Here is a 15,835-nt window from a genome sequence, read left to right as displayed (position 1 = left end):
AGAGTAATAACCTAGTTATGGATATGGCTGACAGGACGAGGATGATGACAAATCTCCCTTTTGGGACTAAATTAGTCACTGGATATTTTGGAAGTGATAGAGCTCCCTAGTCAGCAGCTAAATACTTGCTTTTCAGTTAAGAGAAATATACAACAATGATAGACAATACTAGGATCAACTTGGCGATTTAGTTCCTGATGGAAGTGATAGAGATCTCCACCATTTAAGAGCTAAAAACATTTATGCTCCTTATTGACTCGTGGATGTAGCTCTGTTCCTTGGGCATTAGTCTTAAAAGTTACAAGGGTATTACCTGAATGTTGTTGAGATCGTTGTCGTTTAAGAATATAAACTGTTGCAGATGTCATAAAGGGAAGAATACATTCAGTTTCTATTGTATTGGAATCAGGAGACTTGGTCCCAGGGACATAACCTAAGTCTTAATTCACTACTCTAGATGTACATATCTCCGTCAAAGTTGTTTAGTGCAATGGACCATAATGATATAACAAAAGATATATATGATTTCGTTTCCTTGAGGATTTAAGAGGAAGTGCCTATAATAGGAAATGTTGATAAAGTCCGCTGTTAAGTTGACTGTGACATAAGGCTAAGATTTTTTTATGAATGAATGTGTTACATTTGACAGGCTGATTTAAAAGTGGTGAATGATGCTAAAGGGGGCTCCTTCTACAGAGATCATCTCCCATTGCTGGGTAAGTATTTTGTTGAAGCAACAACTGTTTATTTTTCATGAAAGTCATGAGAAAGCTTCTGGATTTCTATAATATTATTTTCAATGTTCAGATTTGTATGATAATATGCTTTAAAACATTGAAAAATTAATTCCAATAAAAAGTAACACCTTCACAGTAATTTATGGAAGTATGTTTTTTTCATCGTCAGCACAACTCCACCTGGTAAATATATTGAACCAGTGTATTGACTTGTGTAGTTGTAGTTATGATCCATCATACTGTTTCAGCAATACGAGAATAATCCTTATTAAATTTATGTCAATTGGTAAGTTATTTAAAAACAATATAAGAATCATATCAATAATTGATTGTTTTTGTTCTTTGGTACACAGGGGAGCAGGGTCCAGGCTCAAGGGCAGGACCAGGAGGGTTGGCTATTGGTGATCAGGTCAATGTTGACCTTGATCTTGAGATTGTACAGTCCCTACAACATGGTCATGGGGGATGGACAGATGGCATGTTTGAGGTACATTGATATTGATATCTTAACATGCCGTAGCACCATGTTACAGTTGGATTGTGACAAAATAAATATAGTATATGATTGATGACATCAGCACTTTTTAAAACGTCTAGAGAGAAAAAAGAGACAAGGCATCAGAGATCTAAGGTTTATCTACATATATTTTAATTTTATGATTTAGGGTCTCTTCATGTGATGTAAAACACTATCAATTAAAGAAAATCATGTGAATATAAAAGGCAGAATCATCATTTAGCTTATGCTGATATCAGTGTTTTCACCATTTGTTTTTCAGTGTCTGGGTACCACAGGAACTGTAGTAGGGATAGACGAAGACCATGATATTGTGGTGTCCTACCCAAGTGGTAACAGGTAGATACCTTTAATGAACCGACGGCTATCTGTCAAAGACATTCTCATTCTTCTCAAAAGTATAGGTTTGATAAAATATTTCGTGTTTTGTGAAATGAATTTGAAGTAGGATATTTTATATATATATATATATATATATATATACTGTATTTCCTTATGATGCCTAAGGAACAAATTATGGGGCCAAATTTTAGGAAGTTTGAAACTAAGTTGATATTAAATCAAGAAAGATATTACTAAGTGTCCGGTTTATGTTGATGACTATTAATAATATGCTTCAATCATGATGTTGAAATAAATGTTAAGAGACAGGTAAACATATCTATTAACATTGTTTTTTATTATTTTGTTATGCTTATACCTGTCATGTGTTTTGCTTGTCATGTGTTTTGCTTTTGCATACAATTAAACATGAAATGCTGCCTTTTTCCAAACAATATGCTGTTACCATCCACTACCATCCCAATTTTACTGTAGGTGGACTTTCAACCCAGCAGTTTTAACTAAGGTGAATACTCCGAGCAGTGCTTCAGCTTCGGCCAATGAGAATACCACACCTACTCCACCCACACAGCAGTTTGCAGTGGGAGACTTGGTTCAGATCTGCAGTGATGCTGAGAAGATAAAACTGCTACAGCGTGGACATGGAGAATGGGCTGAGGCTATGATTCCTGTGAGTAGTGTGCCCAGTGATGACTGAAATTTTTAATGCATTTGAGTTACATCTTGCATTTAGTATATTCTTTCAGATTTGGTCTATTTCACAGTAAACTCTTGTGCCCTATTTAATAATCAGGATTTGTTTGCATTCAAATTGCTTCTGATCGATGAAAGAATTAGCAATTAAAAAACAATTGTTGAAGGCAAATCCCAATATTAAATACAAGGAGGATGAAATTACATTTGATTGATAAAAGAATTAGCGATAAAAAAAATTGATGACTGCAAATCTCAATATACAAGGAGGATGGACCAAGATAAAACCATCCAAAGTTGGCAGAAAAGTGCCATTTTTTCTGGATTCATACTATCCAGATTTATAGTATCATGCTCATTTACAGTCTTCTTGTGGTTTTCACATTGTTTAAGGTTATTTCTGTTCACAGACTCTGGGCAAAATTGGCCGTGTTCAACAGATTTATCATGATAATGACCTGAAGGTTGAGGTGTGCGGAACATCCTGGACATACAACCCTGCGGCTGTCACCAAAGTCGCATCATCAGATGGGGCTGCCATTGGAAACTCATCTGGAGGTAAAGGAGATTTCTGTAGAATGTCAGGGTTCTTGTGTTGATTGATTTTAGACTTTAAGATTTTCTAAGTGTTTAAATCTATCATCCTTCCCTACAAACCCTACTGGTCATAAACGATTATGCAGATTTTGATCAGTGTGGTCAGAAGCATTCATGGAGGAAAAGGAACAAACTTTGTACAAACATTGGGTCTTGTGCCATAGGGGATTAAGAGCAGAACCCATAAAGGAAATATTTGCAAGTTCTTAAAAATTCTACTCCTCCTGTAGGAATGAATGGATATTGGTCTGAAGCATCCTTTTGTGAAGGGGAATCAATTATATATAAACAGTTTGTCTCTGCCTCATAGGGAAAGGCTCAATAAGGGAAATTAATAATGTTTTTTTATTAGTTCTTAATGGATTTTGTATAAATTTGGTCTGAAGCATCATTCAGAGAACTGGAGCAAATTTTAATGTAACAGTGGGTGTTAGCCTTCAGGGGATATGAGATTTCTTATATCATCACTGCAATGATGATAAAAGTTTTTTATCAAATTGATAAATTCTTACATTTCACTTACAAATGTAATGGGAAAAAATGCACATAGTTAAAAGAAAACATGAAAAAATTCTAGAAATAGTAAAGCTATGTCAAATATATATTCATTTATCAATTTGTATATTCATATATTTCTGAATAATGCAATATGAATATAATTTTTAAATATTGATGGTAAAATGTGATGTGTAACATAATTGTACAAATGGACTGTAAGCGAAAGATGTGTGCAAGCCCTCCTATGAAAGTTCAATATTGTCCAGGAACTGAACCCGAGGCTCTTCCACCCAGGTGGCCTTGTTAAAAATAAAGCATGTACAGATTGTTGTTCATAAATGAATATCAATATATACACGTAATTGCTGAAGAAATTAAACTTGCTGTCTTGTAATCTTTTGAAAAAAACTGTACAATTGAGAATAATTTGCTATTTTGTATTTCTAAGATAAATGATTAGGGCAGTCTACTCAAATGAATATCTTGGGGCCCATTTGGGTCTGTTGTTGATGATAATAAACTAAGATGTGTAGTAAGTAACAGACAAATGAAGAAAAAAATGAAAGTTCACATGTTTAAAGAATGATTCCATGTATTATTTTATGATGCAGAACGCCTTAGTGCTCTCTTGAAAAAGTTGTTTGAGACACATGTTTCTGGAGATGTGAATGAGGAACTAGTCAAGGCAGCAGCTAATGGTGATGGGACCAAAGTGGACGAACTTCTACAGAGACCCGAGGCTGATGTTTGTATATTTTTTATTGCTTGTACAACAAATAATGAAAAGGATTGAAAATCTTAAAAATATCGATAATGATTCAAAGTAATAAGTAATGATATTGTTTTTCGACTCTATGCCGCAGGTTTACGGTTTGATTTCTTTAAAATAGAACATATTTTTCAATAGGTATATTGACTTAGAAATCTTTTCAACCTATGACTAGCAGGCTGTTGGAAAACCAAATTACCGGTAATGATGTTTAGTTTCAATTATGCCTTTAACCAAACATTTTAATAACCCTTCACTTGATTCAGGCCAATGGAATGTTTGCTGGACACACTGCTCTCCAGGCAGCATCACAAAATGGACATTCTGATGTCATAAGGGTACTGATGAAGCATGATGTGGACTTTGAAATAGAGGTGAGATTTTGATGTTGAATAGCACTAGGTGGCTGAATATTGAAGATTTCAGTGTTAATAAATAGCCATATCAGATTTCAGCAATTTAATCATTGAGAGAAAAGGGTCAGTATTTATGCATGTTTGATATTGAAATTTGACCACTAATTAGCCTATTTCCATCAATAATCTTCTTGCTTCCTGTCGTCAGTACATTATCCTGTTGTAGGGTAAAGCTTTACATTGTAATCAGGCTAAGAATTATAGGACTGATGTACTGTGTTATGTTTCTCCTACCATATATCTACTCCTAGGCCTTTACATTTGTAATACCACTGAAGATCCAACTCCGCATTATGATATCATGATCAAAAGCCATTTTTTGATTCATTATATTTGAGTCTTGACAAACCCTAAGAACTTTGTAATGTAATATGGTCGCCTGTGGACATTATGTACCTTACCTTTTTATTGGCTAAGTTTTTACCTCTAGTTCAATTATGGACTAAGTCCTGCAGGTAGGCTAATATTTACATGTTTCAGAGCCTTTTGTCATGGCAGCATGTTGAACAGCAATTTTGTAATCATGACTAAGTTTTATCTCATCTCTTCTTTTGAATAGAAGAACTTTTTCATTATTATCCTTGGCATTTCTGTCCGTCCACATTCTGATGACGAAATGGTCAGGGTTATACTAAGTTGTTTCTTGGACAGAAATGGTCAAAGGATGCTGTGGTCTTTTTGTTTATTGTTCTTTATGAAATTTCTTTTGAAGTTAGCCATATATTCTGCAAAGTAAAATTGAGAAAAATGATCTTTTCAGATTTCTACAAAATTTTGATTATAGTTTACTAAACAACAAGAAAAATATTAAAGTGCTTTTAACTCTTATCAGTGAGTCTAAGATGCTGAAGCTTTGCATGGCAATTTCATTTTGGGTTGAACGTTGATTTGTCAACTTGATAGTTTTGAGGTTAGTAAGTATTTTAAAGACATGCCAGTTATAAATCAAAGTTTTAAGACACAGATCTTTTATATGGGTTTTCCTTTCAACAACATCGATGACAATAAGGCAAATGAGTTTTATTTTTTTTACTACTCTTATCTTCTATTATTTTTGGTTAATAAAACAGTTTATGAATGAATTAAACTAGAATAAATCCACCAAAAGTATGACTCAGTTAAACCAAGTTGAATTAGCTACATCATACCGTCCAACTAGAGAGAAATTATTTCTAGCTCAATCAGTTGAGCATCAGACTAGTAAGCCAGGGCTTCCTGGTTCTAATCCTGGCGGTGGAATTGAAATAAATAAAGACCCCTGTTACAATGGTGCCCATATAGAAACTAGGTACTAACACTTAAGTCATGTCCCATCAGCATTGATCTAAACCCTGGTTTAACAGGGAGAGAGATTGAGAATTAGGCTACAAATCAACATGATACTCCAATGATTCTAGAATATTTAAGACCTAAAAATATCTATTTGATGTAATCATTGGGATTTAATTATCAGTTGTATACTTTGACACCATAGCTTTTTGACAATATCCATGTCAGTATTCCATGTCAGGTCTATACGGATCAGTTGTTATATATAGTTGGGGCCTGAGGTGTGTCAGCTAGCACTTGCATGATATGGCAGCGAATGAGATTAAACATCTGAAACATCAGATGAACTTGAAAAAAGTGGCACTTAGGTGTCTGATTGATGATAACAGTTTCGTACAATAATCATTCGTTACGTTTGGAATTCAGAATGTTTTGTTGATGTACATAGTGACCACATTTAGCAATTGTTATGTGATATCAAAATTGTTGCGGTAAACGATTTAAACTAAAGTAAAACGAGAATAGACAGAGTTTGAATTATCAATTGATAGAATATTAATGTTTATATTGAAAAACATTGTTGAAAACTATCGGCACTGACTGCTTTACCACACATTGTCGTTTTATCTGTTTTAATAGAGAATTAAACCACAGTAAGAATAATTAATTCAGAAAGCAAAAATCTATAGGGTCTTGTGGAGGCATAAGGGTTTATGCACTTATATCAACAAGATAGGGAGCACTCTGATTAATAATGTTGACATGGCGCAAGTGTCGGTTTTCTTCTCTGGGAACTGAGAGAATGGATTACACTACAATGATTATGTATATTTACAAAGCAACAAATAGGTTTTATGTATAAATACATAATGCATGACACACTCACAAGCACACACTCTAGCATATGAATTATCAAAAATATACATACTTGTGTGACAAACACTACCACAATTGTATGACAGTTATGTCATTATGAGTTGCTGATCAGGAGGTCACTGACCGTCAAGAAAATTTAATAGTGACTAGCACCTATGAAGTTAACTATTTCAAGGATGAATGAATGATTCTGAAGATAAGGACTGGAACATCGTCAACACAGATGCTCTATTTTAATGCATTGTTCGATACAGTACAACCGTATTTAACTGATCATAAGGAAGGCAAAAAAAAAAATAATAATAATGAAAGAGTGAAAAATAGAAGTTATCTACTGTTAATGATTGAACTTGTAAACAGTTCAGTTACAATTTTAGATAATATGTATTATTGGAGGTTGTGAGATAAAGCATGGGCTCTCATAATCAAGTATTGCAGTGCAGACAAGTGTTAGATGGCTGTTACCTTGGCTTACAGTTAGGCCATTTATATTACTTATATTGCACAATAAATATGGCATGTTCCTTAAAGGTCTTTTTTTCCCTTGAGTTTAGCGTTTGTGATTTTGTACATGTGAAGATTGGAAGAAGGGCTGTTATATGTTATTGATATGGCTTCACCAGCTGTTTCCAAATTTATTTGGTATTTAGATTTGTGCTTATTCTGGTGTTGCTTTGCATCTTCAATATCATATTTTATCAAAAGTTTGGGAAAGATGTGGATAAAATTATTCATCACATAATGGATGTTCTACACTTTGGTTCAGCAGTAGTAAAGCCTTGCATTTTGTTTACATTCGTTATCCCTTGTCAGAATATCCAAATTCCACATAAAGAGTACATCATGGATGATTTTATGATAAATAAAAAACATTCTAAACCTTTCTATTGTCTGCAGGACAAAGATGGCGATAGAGCCGTGCACCATGCTGCTTTTGGGGATGAGCCAAGCGTGATTGAACAGTTACAGAGGGGAGGCGCTGACCTCAACGCCAGAAACAAACGTCGTCAAACACCCCTACATATTGGCGTAAACAAGGGCCATATTGGTGTTGTGAAGACTCTACTGGACCTTGGCTGTCATCCCAGTCTCCAGGTTTGAACATGTGACACACTCTCCGTTCTGTTGTCTGTACTTGTGTGTCACTAGTGTTAGGATGTCTGACTGTTGTAGGCACCTTGTTGGAAGACTACTTGAATGCTTACCCTCCGATTCCTCATTGTTAATCATTATTCAGGCACTTATATTCTTTAACATTTAAAATCCCTATCACAATGTAGTTTTTTACCTTTTTATATTTTAATTTACTTGTTGTTAAACTCGTCCAGCTGTTCAATTGTTTTTTTTCTGGAATCCAAACTCTTGTTTAAAGTCTGATACTAAAACAAGAGGGAAAACATTCACCTTTTAATATAGATAAAGTTTTCCTTGGTCTTGTGATCTGTTTGTTAAGAATATTACAGGAAGTCTGTTTATTATGTTTCTAAAAGATAGTGTATGTTAGAAGTAGATGTAATTTTGTTTTATCCCATAACTATGTCTGTTTCACAACTGATATGCCACATGATAAACTCCATAATGGTCTTAATGTTTACTGTAGTATGTAAACTCAAAGTTTCCAATTGGTCCTCTCTAACTTCCAATAATTCTGATTGGCTAACCTCTGACACGTGACCACCGCCTGTTACTAGCTTAGTTTCTGTGTTTTTTCTGTTTTGAAAAACAAATCTTTGGGGAAAATGTTAACATCAACGTTAACAATACCAACATGTCTACCATATCAGGGAAATTAATTAATTAAATCTGATTGTAATTAGTAAGACAATTAGCTGTCTAGACTGTGTGGCCTTTGACCTGGTGGTGTCATTTTTTTTGTGGTTTTTTTTTTTCGCATCTTGACGTTGTGCCTAGTGATTTCATGAACTGTTCTTATGATAAAACACACAAGGACTATGATTCTCATACTTCAAATATTCTAGAAGGTAAGGTAATAAAAATAACCAACTTCTGTTTAACCAAAAGGCTCAAGTTTATTGGTATGTGGATGTATGGATGTATGTCCTAAGTTCGACTGTTTAATACAGTTTCTTACCAGCTTTAATAGGATGGACAAGGAAAATAAATGTTACATTATATAAGAAATTACATGTACCAACCAACATGTTAGATATACTGATATAAGCATGCTGGAGAAGGGCTATAAGTTTGTTTACATGAATGACCTTGAACAACTTTCAAGGTCGCAGGGGTCAAATATGTCAAAATCTTAAAATAACTTCTTCTCAAATACAAGAAGTCCTAGGGGGCTAATAATTGGCCCATAGCATGCTGGCAACCCTACACACAAACCTGACCTGTGTGCCCACTTTAATCCAGGGGTCATATATGAAAATATACAAAGGACTTCATCTCAATAAGCAAAAGTCTATGAGTGCTGATATTGGGTCTGTAGCATGCTGGGAGGAAAGGCTACCAAGTTTATTTAAATGAATGACCTTGAACAACTTTCAAGGTAAGGGGTCAAATATGTCAAAATCTTTAAATAACTTCTTCTCAAATACTAGAAGGCCTAGGGGGCTAATACTTGGCCCATAGCATGCTGGCATGGAGCCCTACAAAGTTTGTTCAAATGAATGACCTTGGCCCACTTTCAAGGTCACAGGGGTCAAATATGTTAAAATATACAAAGGACTTCATCTCAATAAGCAAAAGTCTATGAGTGCCGATATTGGGTCTGTAGCATGCAGGGAGGAAAGGCTACCAAGTTTATTCAAATGAATGACCTCAACCCACTTTCAAGGTCACAGGGGTCAAATATGTTAAAATATACAAAGGACTTCATCTCAACAAGCAAAAGTCCATGAGTGCTGATATTGGGCCTGTAAGATGCTTGGAGGAGAGGCTACCAAGTTTGTTCAAATGAATGACCTCAACCCACTTTCTAGGTTTGGCTTGCTTTTTGTCAGATGACCGTTAAGGCCCATGGGCCTCTTGTTTCGCATCTTGACGTTGTGCCGAGTGATTTCATGAACTGTTCTTATACTAAAACACACAAGGACTATGATTCTCATACTTCAAATATTCTAGAATAAGGTAATAAAAATAACCAGGACTGTCTGTTTAAGAAGTTTATTGGTATGTGGATGTATGGATGTATGTCCTAGAGATCGACTGTTTAATACAGTTTCTTACCAGCTTTTATAGAGATGGACAAGGAAAATAAATGTTACATTATATAAGAAATTACATGTACCACGCCAACATGTTAGATATACTGATATAAGATTGGAGTACTCAATAAGGATTACATATTTAGTATCCAGGTAACCAGGTAAATTTGACATATAATGACCAAAGGCTAAACAGTTTATGACCATAGGATCGTCAACTAGACACAAACCTACATGTGTGATGTGAATATCCTTAGGACATATAGAACAGAATGATATTAATAAAGAATTTATTAGATTTACCAAAATACTTAATTATAAAATACCAAATTATGCTTCATATGATGGTAAACATAAGTCGTTCATCTATAATAGATAATTATCATTTCTTAAATATGAACTAAATTTTGCCATGAGGTGATAAAGCTCATAGGGCTTAGTGGCCATGCTGAGAAGCTGAGCTCAGTACATTTGTAGGTAGAAAAGTTATGGGATAAATAAGTTCCCAAACTAGTGACGGTTGTTTATCATATCTATCAAACTCTTACATGTTAATATTCAAATATAGAAAAAGCCATTGGTAAAACTTTTGTCTCTTAAATTTGAAATCAAACTAACTTAAATTAGATAAATACAATAAACAACTGTCGTTCGTTTGGGATCCTCTATGTATCTGTTGTATGTTGTTTTGTATTTAGTTGGAAATTATTTCTTAACCACGTTTGAACCATATGATTTTTGTACATTTCAATGAACCATATGATTTTTGTACATTTCAAGGAATTTTAGATTCCGATATTTGTCAAAATATTTCATTCATTTTGAAACCTGAGATAATGAAAAGCCTGGTATTAACTGAACATAATATGAATTATTTCTTAACCATTTGAAATTTGATGGGATACATGATAATTTTACTGTAGACAAAAGTTATCTCCCTTACATTGTTAATGCCAATACTGTTAGCAAACTCAGATTTGAACTTTTGTTTTGCGGTATTGCTTGAATTTTTAAAGTATATCAAGGTTTTGTTTCTGAAGAGATGTTTTGAATGAGCTAAAAGTGTTTGTGTTTGGCTGTTAGGACTCTGAGGGTGACAGTCCACTCCATGATGCTATCAGTAAGAAGAGAGATGATATGATATCCATCCTGCTGGAACATCATGCAGATCTGACGATAGCCAATAACAATGGCTTTAATTCTCTTCACCATGCTGCACTCCGGGGAAACCCAAGGTAGGTACTGCATGTTGTAGAAACTTTGATATAAATATCGTTACAACCAGATTTTAACTGGTACCTGTATCTGTAGATACAATCAGATTAAAACCCTGTACCTGTCAGTACAGTCAGATTCAAACCCTGAACCTGTCAATACAGTCAGATTGAAACCCTGAACCTGTCAATACAGTCAGATTCAAACCCTGAACCTGTCAATACAGTCAGATTCAAACCCTGAACCTGTCAATAAAGTCAGATTGAAACCCTGAACCTGTCAATACAGTCAGATTCAAACCCTGAACCTGTCAATACAGTCAGATTCAAACCCTGAACCTGTCACTACAGTCAGATTCAAACCCTGAAACTGTCAATACAGTCAGATTAAAATCCTGAACCTGTCAATACAGTCAGATTCAAACCCTGAACCTGTCAATACAGTCAGATTAAAACCCTGAACCTGTCAATAGTCAGATTCAAACCCTGAACCTGTCAATACAGTCAGATTTGAACCAGGTTCCTGTCAATACAGTCAGATTGAAACCCTGAACCTGTCAATACAGTCAGATTGAAACCCTGAACCTGTCAATAGTCAGATTCAAACCCTGAACCTGTCAATAGTCAGATTCAAACCTTGTACCTGTCAATACAGTCAGATTGAAACCCTGAACCTGTCAATACAGTCAGATTCAAACCCTGAACCTGTCAATACAGTCAGATTGAAACCCTGAACCTGTCAATAGTCAGATTCAAACCCTGAACCTGTCAATACAGTCAGATTTGAACCAGGTTCCTGTCAATACAGTCAGATTGAAACCCTGAACCTGTCAATACAGTCAGATTGAAACCCTGAACCTGTCAATAGTCAGATTCAAACCCTGAACCTGTCAATAGTCAGATTCAAACCTTGTACCTGTCAATAGTCAGATTCAAACCTTGTACCTGTCAATAGTCAGATTCAAACCCTGAACCTGTCAATAGTCAGATTTAAGCCAGGTACATGTCAATACAGTCAGATTATATCATGGTACCTGTCATATGATAATTGGAATTGGTCACTTGAAAAATTTACAATTGCTATGTAGGTAGTTTTGTATTAAAATTTTACTTCCTGTGAAAGGGCCCTGATAAGACTGTCAGAGTACTGACATGCATAACCCCAGAAGAAGGTTTGAGATGTGTCGTTCAATGCTCACTACCCATGGCGGTTTGTGTTTCCAAGGAAGCAAAGAAGCAGACCAATCTGTGATGAGGCTATGCTATGGGCCTCTTAGTTAGGTAGCCACTAGCTACTACAAGACTCCCTGCTTCAAAATGACTCTCTGGTTGTTCACAGGGCAAGGAATTTAGCAAACAAACAAATAAACGAACATGTTGTCCTCCTTCTTTCTCCACTGTAGGAAGATCTGTTTTCCTGTTAATTGCAGTAATTCGGTCACTAACTTCCTTCTCATTTCCAAAATGGTTGTCAAATATGTCTAAACATACCTAACTACTAATTAGTAAACCAGTGATCTGAAATAATTCATACATGTTAGACCATCACAGTAGTGTTAGGGTGCTTTGTGTGTTTAGTCAGTAAGGAGTTATTGAAATGCTTTATTTAAGTTACTGCAATAACAGAAAAATCTCTTGAATTTCTACTGAAATTTGACCATATTCACAAATATACAATGATGTGATTAAACTATTTAGTTATGAAGTACGATGTTGATAAGTGGGTTTTCTTTGTTTCTTTTCTTAAAATCAGATGAGAAATTCCATGTTTTACAAAAAACCAACATTAAAGATAAAACACCTTATTTTGTCATGACTGTCAGATTCGCCAGTTTCTGGTGCTTGGAACTATCATATCTATTATATATTAAAAAGAAAACGTTTTAATAGTTTACTAATTCTGTTGTATAAATAGACAATTAAGGTCAGCAGATTTTTAACAATATTGGTATCATATATAAATGTCAGACAGAGTTATTTCCCTTTACTCAAGTTATTTTTGAATATGTCAAGGAATTCCCTTAACAAAATAAGTAAGAGATACCATATATATTGATTGAATAATAGGTTTTTCAGCCAAATGAATGTAGATTTCTCATGTCAGATGAAAAAGGATAGCTGTTAATTAATAAATCAATACCACTGTCCCAAAACCAGAGAATCCTGTCTCAGAACTTACAAAGCACAATATTGCTCTTCGAGGGTCACATCACTTTCACTTAGTAGGAACAGTATTGATCTTGTTTGTATTTCAATGGTCAAATAAAGACATGTATTACGAAATGAAGTGAAACATCAGAGTAGTGATAAATACTGTGGAGAATGATCCCGGCTCCGTCACAAAGTTTGACAGCTTCAAAAGATGGATAAAAGCAGGAACCGTTTAATCTTTTCTCGTTTTATTAGGATAAAATCAATGCAATGTATGATGTAAGGGGAATATCATAGATGTTCAAATGTACAATGTAAAAAATCGAAAAAATGTGAAATTGTTTATAATTAAAAGTAAAAATAGCATTGGACACCTTCTCTACAGTATTCGAGACCAAGAATCCCCAGTGCTGTGATTAAAAAGCCTTTATAAAAATCGTAAGAAAGCATGTTTATAGGTACATAGAAAATAACCTGTGTTTGATTGTTTCTTTTGAGTGTTTTATATCTATTGCATGTCTGTTTAATGTCAACAGGTTATTATTCTGGCAGAATGATGAAACTTTGATCCAAAAGCAGCATCATGTTATAATAATTCCAGGAGTACCTGGTAAACTCTCTTGCTCATCTGCTGCTGACAAAGCACATTGCTGTCCTGTATGAAATTGTACATGTTTCTGTCGAGGCATTCAGTTGAGATATGATGCGATAATATTTGAATTTTAAGAAATTGCTGATAGTGTTTAGAGGTTGAATTCAGTAGAAACAATCGATTATCTCGCATCTAATTATAAGCATTGTAAGGAGCTTTACCGGGAGTTAATTGTTTTTATGACAAATTTTAAATCTACAAATTTTAAATCTACTGTGATGGCTTTATAAGTCATGGTTAGTGACTGTTTGTAATTTATTTTTATGTTATTTTGTGCATGGTTATCTTATTATCTCCCCTTAGTCTGTAAAAATTATATGGTCTTATTTGGGTGTATTTAGTATTTGGATCGTGTTCAGGTTTGATGAGTTGATGGCTGGGTAGGTTAAAATAGCACCAAAAGAATTCCAACTTAAGGGTTTTATTTATTGTTATCAGTGTCTTTTACTTAACATTTTGGAGTTGTGCTGTTCATTTCACCAAGTAATAACAGAAATGAAATTGTTTCTAAAACAATTTAACAGGTGTGATCAAAGTAGTTCACGATGACTGGTAGTGTTATGATGCAATCATTTCATGTATTATATAATATTAGGTATTACGAATATTAGCAGATAAATCAGGATAGATCACAAGGCATTTGAAAGTGTCTAAAACTGACATCTGAAATGTTACTGGCATTGTTCTTAAAGTCACAAACATTGATTTAATGTGGGTCCTGGAACTTTGACCAGCATATTGTGTCAAAAAATGTCTCATTTGTTCAGAAAATTATGATTTTGTATAATGTGATAGTGGGTTTTTTTTTCTATGCTGTTTCATTGATGCTTGTACATTGGCATGTATTCAAGACAATTTTCCTCTTTCAATGTTTTCTTTATATCTTTCCTTTTTTTTCTTCTCATTGCTTTGTCTTCCTTTTTCCCTCTCTCTGTCAATCTTGTCTGTTTCCTGTCATTTCTTTAGCACCTCATGTCTGTCAATGTATTGTCCACTAAACAGTCCCGATCATGAGAAAAGACGCCACACTATATCTGATTTTGGTGGATTCTGAGTGGCAAAGACATCTCTGGAATTATGCTATAGAAACTTGTGAAACCAAAGCCACATACCTGGCATGTGAACGTTTTGGCATCCTTCTTGTAGCAACATAACATCACTGGTGTTATAAATAGATGTGTAAATGGTAGACAAAACTACGTAGTTCAGTGTTTTACGCAACGTAGGTTATGCAATATAAATAACTTGATAGCTAGATCTATTTTAAAGCATTGGTGGTGGCTGTTCACATCATCAAGTAACTGTGAAGTAAAAAGTGAGCTTTAGATAACAGATTTATTTTAAGTAATCTAAATTTAAGTGGTCTGGATTGATGGTAATCATAGTTTAACAGTAATCATAGTATAATGGTAAACATATTTCAAAGTAATCGTAGTTAAATAGTAGTCAGTTTTTAAAGGTAATCATAGTTTAATGGTAATTTTATTTTAATAGTAATCATATTTTAATGGTAATCATTATATTTTAATGGTAATCATTATATTTTAATGGTAATCATTATATTTTAATGGTAATCATTATATTTTAATGGTAATCATTATATTTTAATGGTAATCATTATATTTTTATGGTAATCATTATATTTTAATGGTAATCATTATATTTTAATGGTAATCATTATATTTTTATGGTAATCATTATATTTTAATGGTAATCATTATATTTTTATGGTAATCATTATATTTTAATGGTAATCATTATATTTTAATGGTAATCATTATATTTTTATGGTAATCATTATATTTTAATGGTAATCATTATATTTTTATGGTAATCATTATATTTTAATGGTAATCATTATATTTTTATGGTAATCATTATATTTTAATGGTAATCATTATATTTTTGTGGTGATTGTTACACCATTGCTTTTA

At 33.9% G+C, this 15,835-nt stretch overlaps 1 protein-coding gene across 2 annotated transcripts in view; it reads left to right on the top strand.

Moving 5' to 3' along the window:
* Positions 1–15,835, top strand: part of LOC132545560 (E3 ubiquitin-protein ligase MIB1-like) — a 77,717-nt gene that overhangs the window by 3,814 nt on the left and 58,068 nt on the right. For both annotated transcript variants that reach the window (XM_060209249.1, XM_060209248.1), the window contains exons 5-13: positions 650–716; positions 1,091–1,224; positions 1,517–1,593; positions 2,071–2,266; positions 2,700–2,847; positions 3,996–4,129; positions 4,420–4,527; positions 7,612–7,809; positions 10,968–11,119. In XM_060209249.1, coding sequence (XP_060065232.1) covers positions 650–716; positions 1,091–1,224; positions 1,517–1,593; positions 2,071–2,266; positions 2,700–2,847; positions 3,996–4,129; positions 4,420–4,527; positions 7,612–7,809; positions 10,968–11,119 — 1,214 coding nt within the window. The remainder of the gene's footprint in view (positions 1–649; positions 717–1,090; positions 1,225–1,516; positions 1,594–2,070; positions 2,267–2,699; positions 2,848–3,995; positions 4,130–4,419; positions 4,528–7,611; positions 7,810–10,967; positions 11,120–15,835) is intronic.

The sequence above is a fragment of the Ylistrum balloti genome, unplaced genomic scaffold (genome assembly GCF_031769215.1).
Source record: "Ylistrum balloti isolate Yb309-2 unplaced genomic scaffold, AGI_CSIRO_Ybal_v1 Utg369850, whole genome shotgun sequence".
Lineage (NCBI taxonomy): Eukaryota > Metazoa > Mollusca > Bivalvia > Pectinida > Pectinidae > Ylistrum > Ylistrum balloti.
Note: the sequence above shows the minus strand (reverse complement) of the source record. Positions and strands in the feature narration are given on the sequence as shown.